The sequence below is a fragment of the Balaenoptera musculus genome, chromosome 11 (genome assembly GCF_009873245.2).
Source record: "Balaenoptera musculus isolate JJ_BM4_2016_0621 chromosome 11, mBalMus1.pri.v3, whole genome shotgun sequence".
NCBI classification, from domain to species: Eukaryota; Metazoa; Chordata; class Mammalia; order Artiodactyla; family Balaenopteridae; genus Balaenoptera; species Balaenoptera musculus.
The window spans coordinates 92,447,292-92,460,845 of record NC_045795.1 but is presented as its reverse complement, the minus strand read 5'-3'; the positions used below and the strand labels follow the sequence as shown (position 1 = coordinate 92,460,845).

The following is a 13,554-nucleotide window of genomic DNA, read 5'->3' as shown; positions in this document are numbered from 1 at the left end:
ATGGGAGGGGTACTGTTGGCACCTAGCACGTAGAAGCAGGGAGGCTGCTACACATCCTACAATGCAGAGGACAGAACCCACAGCAAAGAATTACGTGGCCCCAAACATCAAAAGGCCAAGGTTGAGAAAGTCGGAATTAGCCCAAGCCCATAATTAAGTTATGCATGAGAAACAAAACAAATCACTAGTTTAGAGCATAATTTAGTGTTTTTTAAATAAACATTTTTTTAACATTTAAATATTACTGGCACTATGCTTCTCAGGAAAACTGCTCCCCTGCTAAAAACGAATTGCTACTATTACCAAAACTTCTGTGGACCAATTAACACTTTTCGAACAGTGATGATTTAACAAGCTCTTCCCTACAATGACTTAATATCAATAATGAATTACCTCCTTTAAAATTTAAAACTGATGATCATAATTAGAGAATTTTAAACTCTTAAAATTAAACCAAGGATGTGTAAAACGTTCCCTGGTGAGCTCACATTACTGTCAAAGTATGTGACCTCACCATGCAGAGGAGCCCACACCAAAAGCTAACTTGATAATTCCTCTGATCAAGGAACCTTTGCAAGAGGACGATCAATAGCCAGCCAACCTGACTTCAGAAATCAAGGAGCTGGGTTTTATTACCTATGAGCACAGACATCCACTGAGCCACACATTCTCCATCTAAATCCTGTTCTCATCTTTCTTTACCTTAAACCCGCAGACCCCACTCACTTGGTCTCAATCAGAATGTCAGCGTTGGTTGGATTCAGCACAGCTTTACATATCAGTTCCTGGGTCACCGGAATGGATTTGTTCATGGACACGCAGAGATCAGAGAGGTAATCTAAGAATCTATTGAGAAAGAGAAACCAAATAAAACTGTTTCTGTAGACAGAGCAGGGGTTGGGCTCTGGGAGCCTGGCTCTCCCTCAAGAGGACTGACCCAGCCTACCTTTAACACAAGTCAGCGAGGCTTTGGGTTTTAGTGTCAGCATCCATGGAACCCCCAGAAACCCAGACACCAGAGGGAAGGAAGGATGGATGGATGGATGGATGGATGGATGGATGGATGGATGGATGGATGGAAGGGAGGGAGGGAGGGAGGGAGGGAGGGAAAGGAGGGAGGGAGGGAGGGGGGGGAAGGAAGGAAGGAAGGAAGGGAAAGAAAGCAAGGAAGGAAGGAAGGAAGGAGGGAGGGAGGGAGGAAGAGCAAAGAAAGAAAAGCAAAAGAGGAAGGATGGCAGTGACGGTTGTGAGGAAGAGCTGACAAGGTAAAAATGAACAGAAGGAACCACCAAGTAAGAAGCTCACATAAGGAAGACCTGGTTAGGATGCAGGGTACCCAGAGTGGTGAGGGGCAAGGCTATGATGCTTGAGGCCCAAATCAGAACCCTGGTTCTGATCCACTACGTTCTGATATGTACTGTTATTTGGGGGAAATTACTTAACCTCCCTGTGGTTCAGTTTTCTCATCGACAAAAAAGGCTAATATAGAACCTCAGAGAGTTCTTCTGAGGATTAAATGAGCTAATTCATGCAAAGTGCTTACTTAGTTCACTCACTGGCACATGAGAATGGTCCATAAAATAACATTTTATGGGTGGGGGCAGTCATTTTTATAAGAACACTTTCAGCTCTCCAGGGTCACCGTTCATGATACGCACATTGTAAACTATTTCCCACTTCACCTGAAATGGTGTGCATCTTAATTAATTAGAAGGAGAAAAAAAGAGGGAAGAGAGCGTAGGGGGAGGGGGAGATCTGTATGAATGTAATAGAATTGATAGAATTCACTAATGTAAATAAAAACACTCAAGTAACAACTATGTGTGCAAAAGACTAACTGATGATATTCGGGGGAGTTCCAACTGATCACCACGGGGTGCTACGAAGTGAATGAGTGGCCGATAGTTGTCATTTACTGTGCACCTACTAAGAGCCAGGCACTTCACATGTATTTATTCTCATTTAATTTTCACAGTGACCCATCTAGCGGATGAGGAAGTTAAAGCTCAAGGTCACCCAGCTGGTAAATGTTGCAGCTAGGATTCTACCCTGGTCTCATTCCCATACCAAGCTCTTTCCGCTACTCATCAAAGAGCCTGTCAAGACCTGCCCAATCAAAACCTGTCCCTAACAGCCCCAAACAAAGGAAACCCAGGAGAAAGCACCACGACCCGCTCAGTGCCTGCATCGGAAATGCAAAGCCACCTTCTGCCTATCAACCCCGCCCCCGCCTCACCTGGGCTCCCTGTTCTTTCGCACCAGACTGACGAAGGTGTCGATCTCCGCCGCGGTGATGTGTTTTTCCAGGAGTTTCCGATTATTGTGGAGCAGGGCAGTGATGGTGTCTTCAGCCAGCACGTCATAGCCAATCTGCTTCTGCATGAAGCCAAACTGCTTGGCTATGTACTCCTTCGAAGGAAGGAAAGCGAGGTGAGTGGGGAGGACTGGAGACAAAGTGCTGAGGCTGGAAGTAAGGGAGGGGGCAGCAACCCCCGAGGAGCACCACTGCCCATGCGGGAGATCACAGGGGAGCACCTTTCCACAACTTCCTAATCCAGGGCGGCAGCTGCGATCTCCCTCGCATCCTTTATTTTTACGAAACCTGCCACACAGATGTAATTAAGTAAAATACCCTGTATTTACAGATAGGCGTTTTTATTAAGTCCACTGGATACATTTTAATGTAGTGACTTATTTTTCGAAAGGTCAAAAGTTGTTTTTCAGCTCTGAGTTTATTACTCATTCAAGAGGATTTAACTGTGCCTCACTGCTCTGTGTTGCTGAATAAACACAGTCAAGCCTACCTGGATATTTAGAACAATGCTACCCCATTGCGTTTTCCTTATCTGGGGTGAAAATACATTTTTAAAGTCAGTGGGTAGCAGAAACAAGTTAGGAATACGTAAGCCACTCAATTATATTCGTAGAACATATGAAAGCACCTCTGGCTTCTCTTCTGGGGATCAGACATGACATTCCATAGAAATATTTAAGAACTCCAGGAAGCCTCTTATGAATATTTGTTTGTCGCTATTCAAAGACATTTTCCCTGCCCAAAACAGACTATTTGCTTGCTCAAAGTTCAAACGGCCCTTGAAACTTGGTTTAATTTTTTTTCATTAATTCCAAAATTCTAAAAGTGACTCGGGATGAACATACCGGACATGGGCCACCTTTCAGCCCTCACTCAATAAGGATGCATGTTTGGGAATTCATCAGCCCCCAGGGATATACTACTGCCAGCTGGCACAGGGTCCATAAGCAACCAAGCTAAGACATCCAGAGTTGCAGCAAGAGGGACTGGTTTAGTCCCCTCGTGTACAAGCAAAATGTCCTGGCACACACTACAGACTCTGACGTATCCTCACTGGAAGGGAATAAAATCACTCTGGCACTAGTATGGTATTCATGCACCAGAGGTGGATTTATAGCAACCATGAAACTAACAAGCATAGCATCACGGGTATGTGAGGTTTTATATTTAAACAGTAGCAAAGGCAAAGTGAAAGGTTTAGAAATACTAGCTAACAAAGTTACATCTAGCATTTTAGAGCACTGCTTAGGATCAACACTATCTTTATGATGACACACAAAAAACTTTAACTGCAGAGAACAGTTTAAATTTAAAGGCCAGATGTAGGGGCATTCAAAGCTCAAAAACAAAGCCTTTTGTAACACAAGGCAGGGATTGGAGTTCCGGTTACAATAAGCATCACTCTGTGCACGTACAGTAGTTCACGGAGCGCAGGGTTTCTCAACCTCAGCACTACCTACTGACTTCTTGGGCCGCGAAATTCTTTGTTGCAGGGGGCTGTGCGGTGCATGGCTGGATGTTAATGGCATCCGTGGCCTCTGCCCCCTAGATGCCAGTGGAATCCCCAACTCATGACACTCAACAGGGTCTCCCGACATTTCCATATGTCCCCTGGGGGAAAAATTACTCCCAGTTAAGAACTACTGATACAGTGATTCCTCAGCATCTCCAATTGTTAGGAACCCTCACACAGGTTAAAACACCTAATTCACGGAGAGAATATATTGGTTGTGTGTGTGTTGACTGTCATCACACAGTTGATGACTTAGAATGTCATAAAACATGAGCCAGAACCAAAACAAAGAGAAAGTTACCAGCAGAGATGGAGGAAATGGATGGGACAGGAAGAAAAGATTTCACTCCATCTTCAATATAAGCACGTGGAATCACTGTGCCCTTAAGTCTTACGGGAATGTGCCATAAGAAGTACTGTATATGTAATATCAATGTCAAGAAAAAGAAATCTCATTCAAAGGTGGCTGTAGAAGGGGAATTTTCAGGTATCCTTCTCAACTCTGTAATATATCCTCCCAGGCTTGCAAAAAAAAAAAACTGTGTTTCCTTTCTAAGAGCAAACTTAACAATGAACTACTACCTGGCCATTAAATAAATATACATGTGACACCTAAAACTCATTGAGGAAAGTTCATGAACTTCAGGGAGGAAGCTGCCCATCACTTCCCATCGGTCCTTAATCCCAACCTGGTTCTTCCTGTAGTCCTGCTGGGAGTGTCTCAGGACCCTGTAGCAGAGGCGGCAGATGTGTCTGAAGGGCGCGTGCCGCTGGTCCCCCAGCTCCTCTAGACGTAGCATTGGGCCGTCACCGCAGTCTGTGAATGGGGCCTGTAACAACTTGAAGATCTGTTTGCAGAAAGAAGAGAATAAAAACTGCCATCACCTACTGTTTTAAGGGCTAACCTTCTCTTTGGAAGTAATATAACCTCAAGGGTGGCTAAACTATATAGGAAAATCTCTCTATGCAAACAATCATGAACCTGAAAACTGCATTCATTCCATCAATTGGGACTGGCTCCTCCCTGAATTCAGTCCTCCTGGACCTAATTGGTCCTCAAATACTTGAAAATGCAGTGTTTCAAGCAGTGCCTGAGAGCACAGACTCTGGAATCAGCAGATTCTAGGTTGAAAATACACATCTTTATAACTTTCCTACAGGTACAGATCATGGTCAAGGTAACCTTCAGTTTTCTCAGCGGTAATATGGAGAGAACAATACCTAGCTCACGAGGGTGTTGTAAGGATTAAAGTAGACGGTAAGTGTCAGGTCATAAGTGTAGCACTCACACAAGTGCTCAACGAAGGCTCCTCCACAGTTTCAGACCCTCTAGGAATCACTATTGCGGAAAAGAGCATGGGCATTAAGCCAGAGGTCTTATTTGGCAATTATCACATCAAACGGCAGGGCATAATTTATTCTGGGACTTTAAACCCTTGTTGAAACAGGATGGAGTGTTAACAAATATTGTCTATCATAGTCCAAAAGGAGAAAGGATTCTCAAATCCAAGTTCCTACGGAGAACTATGGGACTTGTAACTAACGCGTTTTTCTTTTGGCTCTAGTGGCCCAGCCTCTGACAGCTTTAGAGAACTGTGTGGCATACATTTCCGTGTACTTCAACTACCCTGGACTTGTCACTTTCCTCCCTCTAATTTATTTCTACCCCAGTTTATTTAACTTTATACCAAATTACATCATCTATGTATTTTCTGTGAGTTCATTTTATTGTCTACTCATTCTTCATTTACAGTAAGATTTTTTGGTGACTTATAATGGTCCCCATAAGAGCCTCTACAGGCCTTCTGAGTTTATCATATACTCCAAATCTCCCAGATACATGAAATAACCTTAAGGATACACTGCACTTGATATTATTTGTGAGGAAAATAAAGTTGTCAACTGAAATCTTGTTGGGATTCCTAACAGGTAAATTCTCACATGGCTGATATTCAACAAGTGTGTTAACAATCAACTCAACTATCAAACCATGAAAAGATGCAGGAAACTTGAATGCATTTTACTAAGTGAAAGAAGTAAAATCTGAAAAAGGTACATACAGTAGGATTCTAACTATACGACATTCTGGAAAAGGCAAAACTATAAAGACAATAAAAAGATCAATGGGCCATCATCAAAAGATCTACAAACAATAAATGCTGGAGAGGGTGTGGAGAAAAGGGAACCTTCTTGCACTGTTGGTGGGAATGTAAACTGATACAGCCACTATGGAGAACAGTATGGAGGGTCCTTAAAAAACTAAAAATAGAACTACCATATGACCCAGCAATCCCACTACCGGGCATATACCCTGAGAAAACCATAATTCAAAAAGAGTCATGTACCAAAATGTTCATTGCAGCTCTATTTACAATAGCCAGGACATGGAAGCAACCTACGTGTCCACCAACAGATGAATGGATAAAGAAGATGTGGCACATATATGCAATGGAATATTACTCAGCCATAAAAAGAAACGAAATTGAGTTACTTGTAGTGAGGTGGATGGACCTAGAGTCTGTCATACAGAGTGAAGTTACGTCAAAAAGAGAAAAACAAATACCGTATGCTAACACATATATATGGAATCTAAAAACAAACATGGTTCTGAAAAACCTAGGGGCAGGACAGGAATAAAGACGCAGATGTAGAGAATGGAATTGAGGACACAGGGAGGGGGAAGGGTAAGCTGGGACAAAGTGAGAGAGCGGCATGGACATATATACACTACCAAATGTAAAATAGATAGCTCGTGCGAAGCAGCCGCAGAGCACAGGGAGATCAGCTCGGTGCTTTGTGTCCACCTAGAGGGGTGGGATAGGGAGGGTGGGAGGGAGACGCAAGAGGGAGGAGATATGGGGATATATGTATACGTATAGCTGATTCAGTTTGTTATACAGCAGAAACTAACACACCACTGTAAGGCAATTATACTCCAATAAAGATGTTAAAAAAAAAAAAAAAAGATCAATGGTTGCTTGCCAAGGGTTGGGGGAAAGGGAGGGACAAATAGGTAGAGCACAGAGGATTTTTAGGGCAATGAAACTACTCTGTATGACGTGATAATAATGGATACATGTGATTATACATTTGTTCAAAGCCATAGCACGTACAACACCAAGAGTGAAGCCTAATGTAAACTACAGACTTTGGACAATTATGATGTGTCAGTGTAGGTTCATCAGCTATAACAAACGTACGTCTCTGGTGGGGATGCTAGTAACAGGCAAGGCTGTGGATGGGTGGAGGTATGAGGTACCCGGGGAACCTCTGTACTTCCCACTCACTTTTGCTGTGAACTTAAAACTGCTCTAAAAAATTAAGTCTATTTTTTTTTTAAAGTCAATGGATCAAGCCTGTGAGGTGGAAATCATTCACATCCCTCTATAAGAGCAGTGATACCACTGATTTCTTATAAAGCCAACCCAATATGTCATCACTTACTGACCTGCTTGAGGATATTCTGTTCTCTCATCAGCTTCTGCCGTTCTCTGTTGGGCTTAGAGAAGACCACTTCAAGAACATCTTGACCGGAATTAGTTCCACCAGTGACAAAGTAAACCAAGTCTTCCAGCAGCTTGGTTACAGATCTTAGGAGGAAAAAAGCTATTAGATATGGGAAGTGTTCGATGGGCAACAGGCTGAAAGCTTCACCTTGGAAGCCTTCAGGCCAGAGGAACCAGTTAAGCAGAAGCAAACCCATTCTCCCAGTTTCCTTGAAATTGTCAGTTGAGGCCAATCACCAATAAGAGTGAAATAGAGACACTACCTCCACATTGTCCACAAAAACATTATCACCTTCACAAAATATTAGACATTACATTTTATCTCAGAGTAACCTCAACCCCTGACATTTAGTAAGATAGTTCCAGAGACCAAGTTGGAGACAGGGAAACAGAGAAAGAAGGAGACATTTACAAGTTTAGAGACTTTCAGAACAGTGAAAGCAAAAGTAACTATTGCTTGAAAACCACACGTTGAAGCCACCCACAAATGCTAAGGCCTGCTGCCCTCACACAGAGCTCTTCCCAGCACCCTCTCTCTCTGCAAGGGATTTCAAAAACCCACAGCGGGTGAGGATGAGCGTGATCGGTTCTGGCAGGGAGCCCTCACCTTCTCTCATTCTGGGTGATGGTGCCCTTCTCCAGCTTCCCAGCTATGGAACCCAGCACCTTGCTGGCGTCATTGGCAAAGTCCAGGTCCCGAACCTCAGCAGGAGAGACTGGAACTATGGCAAATGCTTCTTTGTCCTCCTTCACGGGAGAGGTTCCAATCTGAAAAGCAAGATGGTCTTTGTGGAACAGTCTCTTAGACTGAGAGGGTAAGACATTAATCAAACAGTGTATTTATGGGACATGGGGCAATCCAAAAAGCCTAGAGCTCTCTTGTGGTTCAAATAAACGGACATAGAAAAACACCTGGAAAGATGTACCCCAAATCGTCAACAGCTGTTACCTCTAGAGGTTGGTATTGTGGAGAAAAGTAAGGCAGGAAATGGGGCAGTACTATGATTTTACAGCTTCATTTGTTACAGGGAGCATCTGAGACTTTTGTAATTTAAAAACACGTTTATAAATACATAGGGAAAAAAATCAAATGTACAAAATGGTAATTCTTGTTTCTGAGAGTATTATAAGGGTAGACACTGCACCGATCTTTTAGCTTTTCTATACACCTGAAAATGTTCATTAAAGTAGAGGAAAAAATTCCAATAATCTTCCCCATCACCAAAAGATATTATGTGAGAGTGTAATTCCATTTTTTAAAAAGAAAAACCCTATGTCTGTGTATTTATGCTCTATGATCCTGAACAAGGTGAGAAAGGAGAGGTGGGCTTCAGGGAGAGAAATTAAAGAGGTTGGAAGAACTTTCAAGAAATAAAAGTACATATTTAAATACACAGAGAAATAAAGAAATAATAAAGATTGTGGGGAATCAACTAGGTATGTGATGTAAGTCAAGGCACAAGCAAACATTCCCCCAGCCAAAATCAGCCTTCAGACAGATATGAAATCCAGACAATTGCTCAACCTTTAGGGCAGAAGCTATGTAATAAAATAAAAGGTTCTAGTTATTTCAAAAGCCCTGGGCTTGCTTTAGCCAGGTTCCTTGGAAAGAATTCTTTCATCACATTCAAGTTTGTCCGCCACCACGCTCCTGCCGAAGCAACAACTTCAGACCTCCATACGCCTCCATCTGCCCTCAAAGGAGCCCTTTCATCGGGAGCATGAGACCGAGGGAGGCAGCCAAGTTCAGGGACTTACTTTTAGCATCACGGGTTTTTCTTCTTCCTTGTCAATGGGGATATTTGTGCTGTGAACCCAGGTATTAGTACACAGGTGTCTGAGCCGGACATATGAGTTTCTAAAGGAAAAGAAGAAAAAAGAAAAAGGATTTTAGGGACAGGGCTATTTAGGTTCTCTGTAGCCACTGGCCTAGAATACAACCTATAAGAATAAAACAAGGATACCAAAATGGTTTTCCGCTACACACATTGGACAGCATAAACTTAAGAGCAAACGGTTCTGGTCCAAGATACACTTTGACAGATCTACAGTGGCAAACCATTCATAACCACTCTAAGGTGATTGTCTCGTGCTGTATTTCTAAATGCAGCCACACCGCATTCTATCATGTTTGGCTCTATTGCCCTTAACAGACACTGTTTTTTTGTTTTTTTGTTTTTTTAACAAGTCAAAGGTTTGTTCATCATGCAAGTCTATAGGTTCCATTTTGGCAATAAAGTATTTTTAAATTAAATATGTACATTGTTTTTTAAGACATAATGCTATTGCACACTTAATAGATAACAGTGTACTGTAAACGTGACTTTCATATGCACTGTGAAACCCCCAGATTTGTGTGACTTGCTTTATTGTGATACTCGCTTTATTGCGATAGTCTGGAACTGAACCCACAGTATTTCTGAGGTATGCATGTATAAAATTATACACTGTGAATGACTGTCTCAGAACAAACTGAGCATGAGACAGAGTAACAAAAAGTATTTACTGAGTACCTATTAGAGCTTATCATGAGAGATGATAAAGCAGTAATTGAAATTTTCATATGGATCAATAGAGCAAAAAATAAAACCATTAAATGCCTGGAAGAAAATGTGAGTAAAAATTTAATAATCTTGTGAGCGGGAAAGCCTTTTGAAGCACATAACAAAATAAAAGATTTCCAAATTTCAGAAGCAAAAGATGGATACATCTTATTACACAGTTTAAATTTTACATTTCCATACAGCAGAAGTAGAAAAATGTTCCAATTTTTAAAAACCATCATGAACAAAACTGAAAGAAAATTGACAACCTGGGAAAATAAAAGATTAATGTATAGTATAAAAGGGTATTAATCCACATACATAGAGAGATCTTAAAAATCAGTAAGAAAAACATCATGAGTATTGGAAATGAAAATGGAACATGACACAAACCAGTAATTTAATAAAGAAACATAAATGACCAATAAACATCCAAGTACACATTCAACTTCCTCAATTTATACAAATTAAAACAATATATCATTTTATTGTATCATATTCCAAAGATCCTGGAAACTGATACAACCCAGTACTTAGAGCTTAGAGAGCTTACAGAGCTTAGAGAAATGAGTTCTACACACTCATGGCAAGAGTGTCAACAGGTTAAACTCTGGAAGAGAGTCTGGCACTTTGTATAACATGTAAAATGTACCTACCTTCTCATCTAGCAATCTCATTTTTATATTTCTTAAGAGATGACAGCACAGGTGCAAAATGAGGCAGAAAGATGTTCAACAAAGCATTATTTATAATAGTTAAAATCTTGCAAACAACCCAATGTCTCAGTAATGGGCTAGTTAATTATAGTATGTAAGACAGAATAGTACAGAGTTCTTTAAAAATGATTACAATCGATATTTATTTACTTGGAAGTATGTACAGGACATATTGCTCAGTGGAAAAAATGTTAAAAATAGCTTGATTCATTTATGATAAATTATACACAGGTTATCTGTGTGCCCAGAGACGTGTCTGAAACTACAGAAAACCAAAATGTTTGTCGTAGTTACCTCTGAATGGTTAGATTTTATGTAATTTTTTACTTGTCTCTCTGTTCTCCATGAGATTTTAAAATATTTTTGTTGTTGTTCCTTTTTATGATGAGCATGGATCATTTTACAATGTTTTTCAAATTTGCTTTTCTTTTAAAGAAGTAGTGACATAATACTCGCTCTTAAGGAATCTACCGTCCCATTAGTGAGATGAAATGAACACACGCCAAGCAAAAGTAACAGGAGACATACGTTAGAAAGGCTTTAAGATGGGAGACAGTCAAGGTAAGTACTTTTAGAGGAGGAGATTAAGGAGGCTTCAGGGAGTCATGGGATATTTTTGTTACAGAAAACTTGAGCTGGAACTTTAAACGCTGGTGGGACCAGAGCAGAAAGAACAGCGTGGAAGTCATTTGCATTAAGAGGAATTCAAAACAATAGCATCCCAAGTTCATGGGAAAGGGGCACGGGGGAGGGCACATTAAACCAGGCACATCTCTTCAGCAGATCCTCTAACTTCCTTCATTTTAACTGTCTTGAAAATTACAAGTGGTATTTACTTTGAATAGCACGAATATAAATTAAACAACATGAACAAGAAATTTGACCGAGATCTGCATTTTTTCTTCTGAGGAACTTGGATTCATTTTCTTATTTTCAAAGTATAACTGAAAGCTTGGAGCTTAACTTTTACTTGGATGATTGACTACATTCTATAGAGTTCTATGTCAAAGTTCATTTAAAATACCAAGGGCAGGGGGCTTCCCTGGCGGCGCAGTGGTTGAGAATCTGCCTGTCAGTGCAGGGGACACGGGTTCGAGCCCTGGTCTGGGAAGATCCCACATGCCGCGGAGCAACTAGGCCCGTGAGCCACAACTACTGAGTCTGCGCGTCTAGAGCCTGTGCCCTGCAACAAGAGAGGCCACGATAATGAGAGGCCCGCGCACCGCGATGAAGAGTGGCCCCCGCTCGCCGCAACTAGAGAAAGCCCTCACACAGAAACGAAGACCCAACACAGCCATAAATAAATAAATAAATAAATAAAAATTAAAAAAAAAAAATACCAAGGGCATTCTATCTATTCATCTGAAGTCTCATTCCCAATCCTTAGCTCAAAAGTCATGATATCAGGACAAGTGCAAAAGAGCCACAAAGCTGGATGCTCTCCCAATGTTCATTTATTGCATCTAATTTGCATAAATTGCAATTTTACTATCTTGCTTATTATATCCAGGACTTGTCACTATCCCTTTCAGTTTGTCTTGAAAGCATTCTTTCAACCAATGACTATTACAAAAAAGTTCTTTACTGGTAACATTTCAGGTACTTTCATGTATCTACCGCCAGACTTTCTGATCTTCAAAGAAGCAAAATTTAGCACAACTCTAAGAAAGAGGGAAATGTGTGTACTCCTCCTAAAATTTTTATGACTCCACTGAATCAATGAATAAGAGGCCCTGTTCACTTCTGGCTCTGAGGTTGGTGGCCAAGGGCAAGAGCAGATAAAAATTTAGAAAGCTAAGACCAAGTCCAAGATCATAACTAATAATAAACACATTGGTAAACCATGCCAGACACTTTTTCCAGGGTGAACACAAGGCTTCCCTTGCTTATGAGTTTACAATCAGACTGTCTATGGACAACTGCCCACAAAGAATGTTTTCCAACAGAGAAACAGTAATGAATCAAGGGGATACAGAAGCAGGGCTCTACAGCCAACCAAAGCTGTTTGGCAAGCTGACCTAGAAATTCAAACTTCCCCTTCCCACGGGATCATGGGGATTTCCAGCCCACTGGGGAATATGGCCAACTGGCACCTCATTCCTCTTCACCAAGGGAATGCCATGAAATATCTTCTGACGGATATTTTACATCACATGGTTCTGTTCTTTCCTAACCCTTACAAACAAAAAACTTAGCAAATAAAACTAACGTCATTCCCTTGTCTTCTGGGAGCCTAAGAACAAAATCCATTAAAGAACTTCCAGAATAGAGGACACAACACATGGAAAAGTACTTAAACCAAAACGCAATTGGATTCTATAGTCCCTATGCCTATCTACGTAGTAAGTGAGAAAGGACACTTTACAAAAGCAGTCTACCCTACTTCAAACCGGATTTTTAAAAATGACCTCAAAATCGATCAAAGATCTAAGTGAAAAGAGCACAAACTACTAAAACTCTCAGAAGAAAACATTAGCATCAATCTTTGTGACCTCGGATTAGGCAACAGTTTCTTAAGAAAGCAAAAACATAAGCAACCAAAAGCAAAAATAGATAAACTGGACTTCAACAAAATTAAAAACTTTTGTGGTTCACAAGACACCATCAAGAAAGTGAAGAAATCTACAGAATGGGAGAAAATACTTGCAAATCATAACTGATAAGGGGTTTGTAATATAGAACATTTAATACTCAATAATAAAAAGACACATAACCCTTTTTTTTAAGTGTCCAAAAAATAATGGGCAAAGGATCTGTATAGATGTGTCTCTACAAATGATATACAAATGACCAATAAACACATGAGAAGATCATCATCATTAGCCATCAGAGAAATTCAAGTCAAAACTACAATGAGATACCACTGCACAGTTACTAGGATGGCTCAAATATAAAAAAGACAGATAAACAAGCATTGGAGAGAAATTAGAACTCTCATATACAGCTGGTGGGAATATAAAAC

The 13,554-nt window shown here is 40.8% G+C and overlaps 1 protein-coding gene across 1 annotated transcript in view; it reads right to left on the bottom strand.

Moving 5' to 3' along the window:
- The window catches only part of ITPR1 (inositol 1,4,5-trisphosphate receptor type 1), a 320,973-nt gene that overhangs the window by 162,434 nt on the left and 144,985 nt on the right, over positions 1–13,554 (bottom strand). Inside the window, 6 exon segments of the mRNA XM_036868683.1 lie at positions 727–846; positions 2,237–2,409; positions 4,517–4,675; positions 7,276–7,417; positions 7,941–8,101; positions 9,092–9,191. Of these exon segments, the coding sequence (XP_036724578.1) occupies positions 727–846; positions 2,237–2,409; positions 4,517–4,675; positions 7,276–7,417; positions 7,941–8,101; positions 9,092–9,191 (855 nt within the window).